This window comes from Ixodes scapularis, unplaced genomic scaffold, assembly GCF_016920785.2.
Source record: "Ixodes scapularis isolate PalLabHiFi unplaced genomic scaffold, ASM1692078v2 PGA_scaffold11__112_contigs__length_91849675, whole genome shotgun sequence".
Taxonomy (NCBI): Eukaryota; Metazoa; Arthropoda; class Arachnida; order Ixodida; family Ixodidae; genus Ixodes; species Ixodes scapularis.
Window position 1 is genome coordinate 43,309,214 of NW_024609837.1, and position 13,516 is coordinate 43,322,729.

A 13,516-nucleotide genomic window follows, 5' to 3' on the forward strand; every position below is an offset into this window, starting at 1 on the left:
TTTCTATTTTTTTTTTTAATATCCCTTTATCTTCTTTCTGCCTCCTTGGTTTGATGTCAGTTCTGTTCCCACAAAATAAACATCACTATACCACACTATTAAATGAGTGAGCTCGTTGAAGGTGTAGAAGGCAAGGCATATGCCGTCAATCACTGCACTACAAGCACTTGGGCAACGTTACTGGAGCAAGCTGTTTCACAGCTCCGCGGCTCCGCCTGCGACGTGGGCTTAGTGGCGGTCACGAGAACTAGCAGCGCTGCACTCGAGTCTTGCTTCCGGATTGTCTAGCCCGCTTAGTTTGAATATCAATACTTGAGCTTAGGCGAGTTGTTGACTCACACTAACACTTCACAGCGCAAGGAAACAGACGCGCGCAAAAATAAATTTCAAACACTCAAAGAAAGAACACTCACAATGCACAGACTCTGATCTCTGGGGTAAAAAAATGGAAGAAAAAAAATGACCGCATCTCCACGTGGTGAATGATGTTGATTGGGGCAAAGCTCTGGTGGTGCTGATGATACTGATTTTGTTCATAGGTAGTGCTGATGGTGCTGATCTTTTTTTATTCTCTCCGGAGCAACTTGCTGTCTGCGTAGACGCTGAGCCGCAGCATGCCGAACTTTTTGTTCGTTTTCATCCATGTCAGAAAGAGAATGTGTGGTATGGAACGCGGTAATATACGCATTTGAGCATTTGACCGCAGCACCCTGTCGTCTATAAACGTTGAGCCAATGCATGCAAAGTTTAATGCGATTATATACGCATTAGACCGCAGCGCCCTCTCCTGTATAGACGTTGAGCGGCTATGTGCGTACGTTTCATCCATTACATCCCCAGCTCTTGAGTTACTACCACAACTCAGAGCCCCCTACTCGTCCTGCAGTCGTGGCCGAGTGGTTAAAGCGATGGACCAGAAATCCATTGGGGCCTCCCCGCACAGGTTCGAATCCTGTCGACTGCGCAAACATTTTTTCTTTTTTTAAGAAGACAGATGGGATGGCAATCGATGTGAGCACGGACGCCGGACAAGGCTAGACGCTAAAGAGCTTCGCCCCTAAAAAAAAAAGGGAGCTTTCAATGCAGTGGTAGCAGACCATGCGCGCGGCGCGAGACAGGGAAGCAAGATACGTCTGCAGCGCCGCTAGTTCTCATGACCGCCACCTGGGCTACTTGCCTCTGCAGGCGAGAATAGGGAGCTGCAAAACTGAGCTTGCTCTAGGAACGTTGCAGGAAAAAAAAAAAATTTAAACAATTCAGTTGAGACACGTGTCAAAAAATAAATTTTACGCGAAAAAAAAAAAAAAAAAGAGCAATACTGACAGCGAGGTTTATTCGAAATTCTGTGCACAGTCCATGACGTCACGGAATGGTCATTTGCTAAACGAGATGGTGATTCGCTTTTTCTACCTTAACGTGAAGACGAAGCCGATCCACTTCTGCTACACGCGCCCAATATTACGAGAAAGCAAGTGAAAAGGAGGGGACTACCGGCTAAACCGCCGTCTCACGCCAACAATATTGCTCTAAATTATTATTATTTTTTTGCGTAAAATTGATTTTTTGACAGGCGTGTACCAGCCAGACTGATTAAAAAAAAAACAAAAAAAAAAACATTATTTTTTCTTTTAGGGGCTTTTTAAAATGAAGTTACAAATTAGCAAGTAAAAAAAAAAAACACATACATGAACAAACAGACGCCACTAGCAAATATTCCTAACACAAAATTCTTCGTGTTGTCCCTAAAGGGGCCCTGCAATCATATTTAAGCGTGTACCTTTTTAGCAGTTTCCACGCCTCTTGGGGTTCAGGCAAGCCAGCGGGCACGGAGAGAGTTATTAAATATCAGCGCGTCATATTTTAACCGGACGATGCGGAAACATCCTCCACCTACGGGGGCGACCCGCTGTGCCTAAAGCGCGATATGTGATGACATTGTGACGTTTTTGGTCCTGGCCTTACTACTGGTCAGAGCCGCTAAAAGCTTTTTTTTTTGGTCGGAATACAAAATATATGGGACACGAACCATTTTAATTATTTACAAAAGCAGTTTTTGTTTATTACTTTAGACCAGAAAAGAAACAAATGCTGTTTATAAAGTACAGAAACAAGAAATGACCCGTCGACATACCCGCCACCAAGCGGTGGAAAAGGCGGTGCATACTAGAAAGGTGTAGTGGGATCAGGCACAGACAAGCGTAGAAAGGACCCGGATGTACACGGCAGCACTGCGGTCGTACGGACTGGAGGATCTGACCGGTTCAGAGCGTTCCGAAGGTCTTCGGCGAGCAGGTTTGGCTTGTGGTTTGGCCGTTTGGCGGTATGGCAGCGCGAAGTGGGTCCCGTTCTGAACTGATCTTTACCCTGTGTTTGCTGTCGTTTGTGGCCAACGAAGTGTCATGTCGAATGAGTGTTTAATCGCGCAGGAAATCCAATGCGAGCCGCCCTGGCTGCCCGCTTCATCAAGCCTATCTAGAACATGCTTTAGTGGTGCCCTCTCGAGCCGTCGACACGGAGTGCGGCAGCCGTGAGCACTCGCCGAGCTCACTTCCCCTCCTCTCGTTCACGGCCACTCAAGCAGCCAAGGACGTCATGCAGGAGGTTATTTTTTGCTTGTTTTTGTAGTTTTATTTTGCCTATAACTTTTAAAATAAAGGAAAATTTGAGAAAAGCAAAGTTTTATTAAGTTACTACGTTCAGTGTGCTCAGAATCGGTGCAAATTAAAAAGAAACGGTAAAAATGTCGTCGCGTTTTTTTGTGAACACCCTTAAAGGGTGTTCACAAAAACATTTGTGAACACCCTTTAAGGGTGTTCACATATGTTTTTGTCAACATTCAAAGAAAAAACAAACAGCCCTGAAAACGTGAAGGTGGCATGTGGCATGTTTTAATGATCAATTCAGGCGCGGAGAGCTGCAAACTGCTGGAACACTTCCAGCACATGGGGATCAATGTCGTTGGTGAAGACCAATGATTCCAGGGTAGTCACATACTTGAACACGTGCTCGTGGTGCTAGAAAACAACAGAAAACACAAATAATTTTTAAGAAAATGTTATACAAACTTAAAGGGACACTGACAGGGTATTTATGGTGGCCAAGGTTTTTATCTGTACATGATATATGAGAGCCATATTACCCAGACCACAATTTGCAGCTCAAAGTTTGTTTTCTTTCCACCCGAAAACTGCCGATCAAGAATAGGCCGGTTTGAGTCACGCTCACTCTCTTCTTCATGGTCATGTGCCATTCTTTATGGTTTAGACACAACCACCAAGATAATCAGTCATGGGTCATTGAAGGCACACACTCAATAGTAGTAAAAATAGACAAAAATATTATGTCCATTTTTTGTGGCTTCTAAATAGCTCCAAATACGTTAACTGAAAAAATAAAAATAAAAAATAAAAGTTGCACAGCCACATGATTTCTGGTAACTTTCTCCTCCTCTATATTTCTTCTTCCTCCCCAGTCCAGTGTCGGTTTCGGCTTCAAGCGGTTGCATATTTTGACTTTATTGAAAATTAATGTGACACTGTATCAAAATATTGATTAGGTAGTCTTCAAACACCATAATAAATAAAAAAAAAAAAAAATTGGGTGACATTAGATTTTTTTAATGGCACACTAACACAATAGCTATGCATGTCCAATTTTTTAACTTCACACACTATAAGACATTTTAGATATCCACAGATCCTAATTCCTACCACCAATGACCATGCAACAGCTGCCTTTCCAGATCAACTTTGCCCTCTCTCCCGTCCAGTCAAAAGTAGTGGAATAATAAAACTACCTGAACATAAGAATATTTACAAGTTCTCGAAGCTGCTTCATCTTGAGTGCCAACCAAAGACCCAAAACATAGTTTGGGTCCGGGGCATTTAAGTACTCTCTGTTAACTCCAAGGGGCTCCCCAGACTAACCCCAGGGATTCCCCAGACTAACTCCAAGGGTTCCCCAACCTAAACCCTGGGGGTGCATTGGACTGCCCCCAGGGACTCGAGCATCCAAGTTCTCTCAAACAACCTCACCAGTTGTAAAGTGCTCTTCTAGCTTAGGCACAATTTAAGCATCGATGAACAATCATCAGCCATTCATTGATATATGATTCTCAGCCAGACACTTCTGCTTTTCTCCCTGCTGTGTGCAGCAATACTGTTTGCAAACCTTGCAAGCTTCTGAACAGCTTCATACACAAATTGTCAAGGGGGAGGGAGGTTTGTTCCCCCGTTCTCACTCAAAGTAGCCAAGAGTTCTCCGACACAGCAAGCCCTGCTCTACTCGTTTGAGGGTAGGACACACACCTGAAAGAAGACCTCTTGCAGACGACCGAGCGTCCACCTGAACCAGTGGGTCTGGAAGTTGGTGCCCTCTGCCTCACAGTGCGCAATGTGCTCCGTAAGGCTCATGATGAACCGCTGGACGGGAAAGAAGAACACCCTCCTTGTTAGGCAAAACCAACGACAGTGGTGGCCATCAATTCTAGGTATGGGCGGATATTCGGTTATTTCGAATAGCCCATCAAATTCTGTCCTATTCGGTATTCGCTTCAAATCGAATTTAAGTATTCGACGGTATCGAATTATTCAACCTTTCCGAATACTCTGGCTTGGATTGCCGGCCAGGTGGCGCAAGCTTCCGACCATCTCGACCATTTCGTGCTCCCGAACTCAGTACACTTGAAATTACCCAATTGCAGAACCTCTAATACCCTAATAAGGGCAAATATAAAACTATAGTTTAAACATATCTAGTGGTATTTGTTGCTTGTACTATTCAAACTATTCGATTCAAAATTATTCGGCCAAAATCACTACTCGCTTCGAATTCGATTCTGACCTAAAATCCTCTATTCGCCCATGCCTAATCAATTCCTTTTCGAAACGCTTGGAAGTCAAGGGCAAAGGCTTGTAACAACACGCCCAAGAATGCAACAAACCAGGCCAGATATGTCAGGGGCAAGGAAACATGCATTGTTTCTTTCCTGGTTGGACTTTGGGTTTGCTGGGGCTTAGAGTTGCTATTTCTCTTTCAATGCTGTACCGCGAGTACTGAGGGCACACAGTGATACTCCAAAATCACGTACAACATCAAGTCAGTATTTTTACAGCTTAGGTAATTTAAAACAGTTTGCTTTGTCTTAAATTGCATTTATTTTTACAGTCGGCTGCGTCTGGACTTAAACGAAACAAGGCATAGTAATTGCAGGTCCCTGGCAAATGGTGACCTCCGCAAAAATGGTGTTACTAAGCCACGGCGGGAGATAAGCGACCATTGCCGACTTGGAAGGACAGTCGTTTCTGGCTCATCTAGAATAAGAAGACTTTCAATAAAAAACAAAAAAAGTAAAAAAAAAAATTATTTCTTTTTTTACTGAAAGTTAGTTAATTTCTTATTTTCACTTGATTTACCTTCGATTTTAGGTGGGCTATGTCTCGGGAGATTACGGTATATCGGTATCTCGTATGCAAGCCTGCAACAACCTTTCTCCAAAGTATGCTCGAAACACTACAACAGGCCGAGTGTACGGAGCTCCCCTAAACGTCTAGGTTAATTGTATAGGCTCTGCTCGCAGAGCCAGAGTATCGCATTCCTTTTTCTTTCGCCGCCAACTCCATCTTGGTGGAGAAGCGGTCACGTGCACCGAGCTGGATCCAACCTACACGTGGGAAAGCGACCTTGCAGGTGCCAATTTTCGGGCGGAGCATGTGTCTCGCTTTGCGTTTGCGAAATATACATCCTACACTAGAATCGAATGAACTGGGAGGTTCCTTGATCACTGAACAGTATGAGTAGCCACTCAGTACTGGATAATCGCGTTTCTTGACAGCAATGTATTAAATCATCCGTTTCCAAAGTCTGGGAAGCAAAACGACATGGAGGACAATCGCGTTGCTTCACGACTGTGCCAGCCTGCCAGCCACGCCTTTGTGTCTCCTGCAAAAACGACAGTTGCTTCCCGCAGTGCAACCTTGGATCTAAAATGGCCACCCGGGAGCCCCATTGCGATACTCTGCTCTGCAAGCAGAGCATACATAGTTACTCTACAAAACTCCTGCTTGAAGCACCATCTTCTCAGAGGTGCAACAAGCACTTGGTAACCATAGTCTGCTTTACAGCGAGTCCTTGCAGTGCCTATTGTAAGATGGCGCCACAAACACGACTCTCGGGCAACTCAGTCGTCTGTGTCGGCTTCCGCCGTTGAAGGTGTCGAGGGCTTCAATCTAATTTCAAAACGAAAAAGAGCTACACTTTTAGATTTCAGAAGGTGAAATGCACCACTAAAACACACCTTTGGTGAAGGCTTGAGCCAGTTACATGAAGGTGCCAATTTTTCTGGCTCATTTTACAGCAAGTCTTTCATTTCTTTTAACTCCTTAAAAATATCAAAACTGGAACAGCAGCTAGGTAGCACACTCAAAAACAAACAAACAATTGCAAAAAAAAAAACACGGGCCTTTTGCTGCAAAACCAAACGTCTGCAAATATGCGTTTGCTCCTCTACGCCGTTGAGATGGACCGTACCGAATGACACGAGCCAGCGCAACTAATCTGGCGTGGAGTAGCGCGGAGAAGTATCTCAAACTTTGATAAGAGATAATTCTATGCAACACATATAGAGGCATGTTACCTGGAAGATGATGAGGAACAGATTCTTTAAGTCACTCTGTGTCGCCTCCAGCTTCTCCTCCATCCTCTCGACCATCAGGTCCGTTGGTGGCTCCTTGTCCTCAGACTCCCCCTGCCATGCCCAGAAAAAATTCTACTCATTGACAAGCGTAACATTTTCAACATAAAATGAGTTATAGGCCTGGCTACGTAGAAAAAGACAAACATAAAAAAGTGACATGGGAGTGACATCATTCGCTAAATTTAGCGGGCTTAGCAGGCGAGGTCTCGCCCACTTGAGTTAGCAGACAGTGGTCATGTGACCTTGCAGGTGACGACCCGGGTTTTCGTTTTATGAAAGCATTAAAACAATTGTTTTAATGCTTTCACATTAACACAGAGTTATTTATTCCAGTGGGCATGATTGAAGGTACCTTTTTATACTACTTTGAAAGCAGTGCCCTGAGCCACAGTCTTGGATAATTTCTAAAACAGCAGGACATTAGAAAATCGGGCACTAAGTAATGTCAACTGATCCATTCCGAAGTTTGGCCTTGACCGAGGAATTACACAAGAACCGCGATGAAAATGGTACAGTAAACTTTCGTTAGATCGACCTCGGTTAATTCGACTTTTCGTTTAATTCAATCGTGTTCAAAAGTCCCGGCGAGCGCCCATACATTTCTATGGGAGGAAAAGTTCGAGGTTCGAACTCGGGAAGACTCCGCATAGAATAATTCGTCCCGGGCAAATGCGCGCGGACTCACTTTGCACGGCACCACAGCAGAAAAACCACCAACGTACGGCGAAACACGGGCCCTTTGCTGCAAAACCAAACGTCTGAAAAAATGTGTTTGCTCCTCTACGCCGTTGAGATGGACTGTAGCGAACGACACGAGTCAGCGGAACCAGTCTGGCGTGAAGTAGCGCGGAGAACATAGCACGTGGTCGGGCGCGGAGACAGAGAGCGCTATCAAAGCGCTTTCTTTAGCATCGCGTGCGGTCCATCTTGCGCGCCGGAAAGCACGGGTTCTTTTTTCCTTTTTTTCTTGTGTTGTTATTTTTCTCTGTCGCCGACGGTCTGGCCGCCTGGCACCAAAGTCGGATCATAAAGCTTTCCTCTGCGCACGCTATCAAAGCGCTTTTCTGTAGCATCGTGTGCGGTCCACCTTGTGCGCCGGAAAGCACTAGTTCTTTTTTTCTTTCTTTTTTTTTTTGTTATTTTTCTCTTTTGCCGACAGAGAAAGCTTAACGCAAAAATCAACTCGTAAACTTTTTTTTTTTTTTTTGTGCAATTTTTTGGGGACGTGACGTTTAGTTACATTGCTGTATGGAGCATGCCTTTGGACACGTGTTTTAAGCGCAGACGGCAGCAGACCATCCGTGAGTACTTCGGATAATAAAAGGAAGTTTAATTTTAACCGTTTTTCTGTACTTTTTTTTAATTCGATCATTCGGATAATTCAACCAAATTTCAAGGTCCCGTCGAGGTCGAATTAACAGAAGTTTACTGTATAGCATACTGCTTGGAACAAGGCGGTAGAAAGGCAGCAGAAAGTACGCTGATAGGGGGGATCGGTGGCCGAGTGGGCTAGATCACATCAGCTCGGAGCACGTGGAGCGAAGCTCGCGCTGCAGAACCCAGGGATCCTGAACTCAATCCCCACCCCTGCCCGTTTCGATCTGGATGAACATTGTACTAACGTGCGGTCGTGTACCACTACTCCGTGATGCACGTTAAAGACCACAGGTTAGCCGTTGTACTGCACTGGCTACATTTCTCATCTATAGCTGGGAGACAAGTCCTTCAATGAGGCAGACTAAGTTCTAGGCTGTATAAACAAACACACACCCCAATTTGTTTTTATGGCGAACTGACCTTCTGGAGCTTGTTCTTGGCATCTTCCAGCTCTGTCTCGAGTTTTCGGACGTGCTTGATCATCTTGCGGATGGTCAGGTGCAGGATCTCCCACACGTAGGACCTTCGAAGAGAACAAAGACGTGAGCAGTTACAATCCTGTGCAGTCGCGTCATCATCGCTGTGCAACACACATCAAAGGCCCCAGGTTAGCAGCTGCACTGTACCGGCCAAGTTGCTCATTTACAGCACTTTTTCTTTTTTTGTTTTGTGAAAAGTTTATTTTGTGACATGCCTGCAACTCAAGCACTAAAAAAAAAATAGTTTTTTAGAGCGATTTCAAATTGTGCTTCTATTTCAGGTTGACGTGCCGAAATACCGGAATCGCTCCCGACTCGAAATGTGACCGACGGCGTAACCATTACATTAATTTCAATGTGACTCACGGCATAACCATTACATTAGTTTCTTTTTCTTTTGGGGGAAAAGTTAGTTTTATGACATATGTGTCCTATACAAGCACTATCCATCCTGTCTTATCCTATCCAAGTCAAGTCCAAGCCCTTTCCACACAAACAAAGCAACGAAAAAAAGTACTATTTAAGTCCTATCTAAACAAAATCCTATTCAAGCAAAAAAAAAAAAGTCATAAGTTCTATTTAAGCAAAAAAGAAAAAAATGTTTCCAGGGTTCAGGGCTTCTTAAGTGCTTGAACCCCAATTTTAAAGATTATGACCAGTTTCAATCATTATTTGGGCCGTTGCTGTAGTCCCCATGCAATGCTTTTTAGCGGCTTCTCCATGCATCTCTGAACCGTCACAGACCTGGTAAACTCAGCAGCCAGGTCTTTTGAGAAGATCCAGTTGGCCACGGCGGAACACTCGACGATCTGCGTCTTGAGAAACTTGTCCACGAGGCCAATCATCATCTGAAAGCCGGACGTCGCACACATGTCAACACTTTCGAATTCGGGTGTAGGATACTGACAGGGCTAATGAGAAAAAGTCTTTAAAAATAATGACAAAATGACTGGTCAAAACTAGCAACAGAATGATTTGTCAGAGACAAGTTACAAAAATATTCACATAAACTAGTAATGAAAAAATTGTTGTGCCATTACGAACAAAAACAAAAATACTGGTAAATTTCTATAGAAAATAAATAGGAGTTGAAAAATAAATATGGTTTATTTACTATTTAGAGTTGTTTAAGTCCTGTTTGCATTTCAACCAGTGTATTGACAACAATCAAAATATGTCCTAGAACAGTCAGATCAAGAGTACCAAGGATACAGAAAACGTTTCACTATTACTCTACACTGTGCATAAAAATGGTGTTATCAAAGTTACTTTCAGGTCACTCGGTACCAAGGGTTCCAAGGTAATAAAATATGCCACGACCTGCAAAGTTTTAAATTGTGCTCTAAAAGTAAAAGAAAAGGAGTTTATATTTTGTATTTAACTCTGAACTCAATATAAATTTCACTATGTCATCAAAACCAGACGAGTAGACTGTGGACGAAATGCTAGCTTGCTCTATCGCGCAACCAATGTTTGCAGCTCTCCACAGCTGGCACTTGTTCAGGCTGCTCAATAGGATACTACATAAAAGCACAGTACTATCAAGCCCGGTAAAGACCGTCTAAGTGATCAGTTTGAGGGTCCCTTCAGTGGGGCTTGCCTGCTTGTGATTGTGCCAGACGTTGAAGGTGCTGCGAAGGACGCAGATCTGCGCCTCTTCTGTGGATGCAAGGGACTTGAACACGTAGTGGAACCTGCAACACAGGCAGAGAGGTTGGAGGCCCCGTGTTCAGACGGCCTCTCCAGTCAGAAACGGCCGCCTAGTGTTCTACTTAAAGAAGCACACTTTTACGCTTTGGCTAAGCCGCAAATTGCTCGGATCCAAACACATCATGTACACGAGGCATGAAACGGGTACATTAATGTCTCGATGTGGACCTTCCGTAAAATATCCCGCATGAATGTCCTCCCCCAAGAGATTGCACATTCCGATTTTCTGGCTAAATATTTGTAACAGAAATTCCGGAACATTGCCCACCCCCGAATTACGTGATGTCGGACGGGAATCACATCAATCAAGCAATCTGCGATAAAAGAATGTGCGACGAGCGAGTTTGCTGCGGGTTTCTGCGTTTTTGTTAACGATCGGCACACGTGATATCGGTTACCGTGAAGCGAAAGTTTGTAGTGGGTTTCTGTGAGTTTATCGAACCGTAAAACGTGAATCTGTTGCATTCACGATCTGCGGTATCCATTCACGTGCGAAGCAAGTTCCTACATTTTTTATCCCCAATCTGCGCATGCGATGTCGGTTCCCGCGCGTTTATTGCACTGCGAAACGCATATCTGCTGCGTCCACAATCTGCGGCATACCCTTTCTCGTGACGCAGAAGTTTGCGGCGAATTCCCGCATGTTTATCGCACCGTGGAACGTGAATTTTCCACGTCTGCGATGTGCGGTGTTAGTTCTCGCGTCATGCGGATTGTAGCGGATGCCCTAGTGTTTATCACCGATTTATAATGAAACAACCTTACGAGATTTTACGGTGGTTAATATAAACAGCCTTCAACATAGAGAAACTTTTCTGGGTACGAGCTGGGTGTATGTGCATTTTTGTCTCGTTATCACGGACAACTCTAATTAGGGACGCTTCTTGATTAGGGACGCTTCGTGACAAAGGGCAATCGTGATCAAAAATGTTATTTGTCAATGAGGCCAGCAAAAAAAAAAAAAAAAAAAGGCAAAAAAAAAAAAAAAAATGCAGAGCGAACGTAGATGTTTTTGGTAGGTGCAACATTCGAGGACGCCTTTTCCGAAGCGTCGCGCACAACGAACGTCGCCTCTACTGATGCCACACTTCCTTCCACTGTCTGGGAGACAGACAGAACTAGAGCCACCAACACAAGCCACGCTTAGAGTGTTAACAATCCATCCACCCCTAGAATTCCTTGTGGGTGCCGCCATTTTCGTTTTTAGCGAAGGGCAGGTGCCATTGGCGATCATTACGTGTTGAAGACGCGACTTCTTGAGCTCTAGTTACGGAGTCAGATAGTTCGGGCGACGTCGTTTAGCTCCGCCGTGGACCGTTTTAGCATTTCCTGAGGACGGAAAAGCGTTTCCTGCGACTTCAGATGAAGCTTCAAATAACCGGCAACAATGATCTAAAGCACCAAGGTGCTTGAGACGATTGTCTCACGCCGCCTGGTGATAGTTACACAATTGCAGACGGGAAGCAAAATGGCTCGGAAGGGCAAAGGAAGGAATCATACTTTTGGCTCTTAGTTTCTGGGCTATGTGGCGCAAGCTACCGCCCGTCATGGAGGGTAAAGCCGTCCATCCGGCTGTTGAAATGTCGCAGTTCTGAAGCATAACTTTGTGGCTCTAAAGAGAACGCTGACAACGATGAGCCAACGGGAGCAAGCTTACTTGGCGATGCCGGCGAAGGAGTGCGAGAAGGACTTGCTGGCTATGTGCAGCAGTGTCTCCACGAACACCTGAATCTTCAGGGGATTGTGCGCTGGTTCCACTGAAACAATAGCATGTTACAATTACATGAAAGAAAAAATTGCTATGCAATTGTGTTTCACATGTTAGGCGTTCTAGAATCACAAACGTTTACATGATCGTTTAACATCACGTTTGGCCTGTTCAGCCAGACGCCCACGTTCACGGCGCACTTCATTAGGTAATTTAACACGCGGCATGAGTACACTTCAAAGGATAAACCTGGAGATCCTTCAGAACCTTCTAACCTACTCTTCCTCTCCCACCTTGCCTACCTCTCCTCCTCAATTCACCCCCAATCATGTGACCCAAACCCCCCCCCCCCCCCGCTTTAACCAACCAACGTTGAACACCTCGCTCTCCCTCTCCCACCCATCAACCAATCAGTGTCGAGCTTTGCGGCCACGCTTTTATCCGGGCTTCACGAAATGCTGAACACCGAACCAAAGAATCTTTCCCAGTAAAAAAAAAAAAAAAAAGAATTGCTCCTATCTAGCATTTGCAGCAAGACAGCAGCTATGACTGAACATAAAAGTCGAACTCGGATGTATCAAATTTAACCCCTTAAAGGGGCAATGCAACAATTTTTGTACTTTGCGCAATTACCGCTTAAAACGGATCCCTGGCGTTAATGACCTATGAAACACACGTTCGTTTTTCACCCGACGCACTAGAAGTTCCAGAAAAAATTAAAGAAAAACGAGCACCGTTCACCCCCTCAACTCGCAGCCAGGACAAGCGGCCACGAGATCTGGAGCCGATTATATGCCGCCAGTGTTGATCATAGCCACGCGCTGGGGTTGGCAAAGCGCAGGACACGCGCTGAGTTCCAGACATTGTTATGGCTCGGCTGTTGTCGTCGTTGCAGCGAATGGACACGGGTCAGAACCCGAATGCTTCTCGAGCTAGCAATTGTCACGAGCCCAAGTCGAGTGCCCACGCAATGCTCGGGTCCAATCTATGAACCGCATTCAAATATCGTCACTTGGGTGTACTGCGATCCCCGAGTTACGTCATCAAATTTTGCAAAGGAGAGATTGAATGAAAAAGATCGCTTTTGTCCTTGAAATTACACCGCAACAAAGGAGTTTCTTGGCCGATGGCGTTGCGTGTGAGTATCCTTGAGTCCCAGGTGTGCCAGTAAGCTCGTGTAGAGAGAAAAACATTCCAATTGAATATCGTTGCACAGCTCCTTTAAGTGCCAAATTTTTTTTTCCAAAAGAAACCTAAAAGTGCCATATATATATATATTTTTTTATTTTGAATTGTTATTCCTCTAGTATTACACATAAAATTTGAAAAGTTTATTACGAAAAAATCAGCGGAGGCGAAAAAAATATTTGCCAACTAAAACGAGTGCTGCCATCTATGATCAGCGCCACAAAACTACTCGGACGAGCCTTGCTCGTCCGTGGAATTGAGGGCAACCGAAAAACCCACTGGACGAGCTGAGCTCGTTTACGGCATATTTAGCCAGAAAGTGGCCAAAGAGCTCAGCTCGTCCAAGGCACTTAAGGGGTT

The 13,516-nt window shown here is 44.7% G+C and overlaps 1 protein-coding gene across 1 annotated transcript in view; it reads right to left on the reverse strand.

Moving 5' to 3' along the window:
- Positions 1-2,865: 2,865 nt before the first annotated feature.
- The window catches only part of LOC8036441 (nuclear cap-binding protein subunit 1), a 35,558-nt gene continuing 24,907 nt past the window's right edge, over positions 2,866-13,516 (reverse strand). Inside the window, exons 18-24 of the mRNA XM_029979904.4 lie at positions 11,918-12,017; positions 10,151-10,244; positions 9,295-9,398; positions 8,492-8,594; positions 6,635-6,745; positions 4,308-4,421; positions 2,866-3,014 (exon numbers count right to left, since the gene is read on the reverse strand). Coding sequence (XP_029835764.1) covers positions 2,901-3,014; positions 4,308-4,421; positions 6,635-6,745; positions 8,492-8,594; positions 9,295-9,398; positions 10,151-10,244; positions 11,918-12,017 — 740 coding nt within the window. The 3' untranslated portion in view covers positions 2,866-2,900. The remainder of the gene's footprint in view (positions 3,015-4,307; positions 4,422-6,634; positions 6,746-8,491; positions 8,595-9,294; positions 9,399-10,150; positions 10,245-11,917; positions 12,018-13,516) is intronic.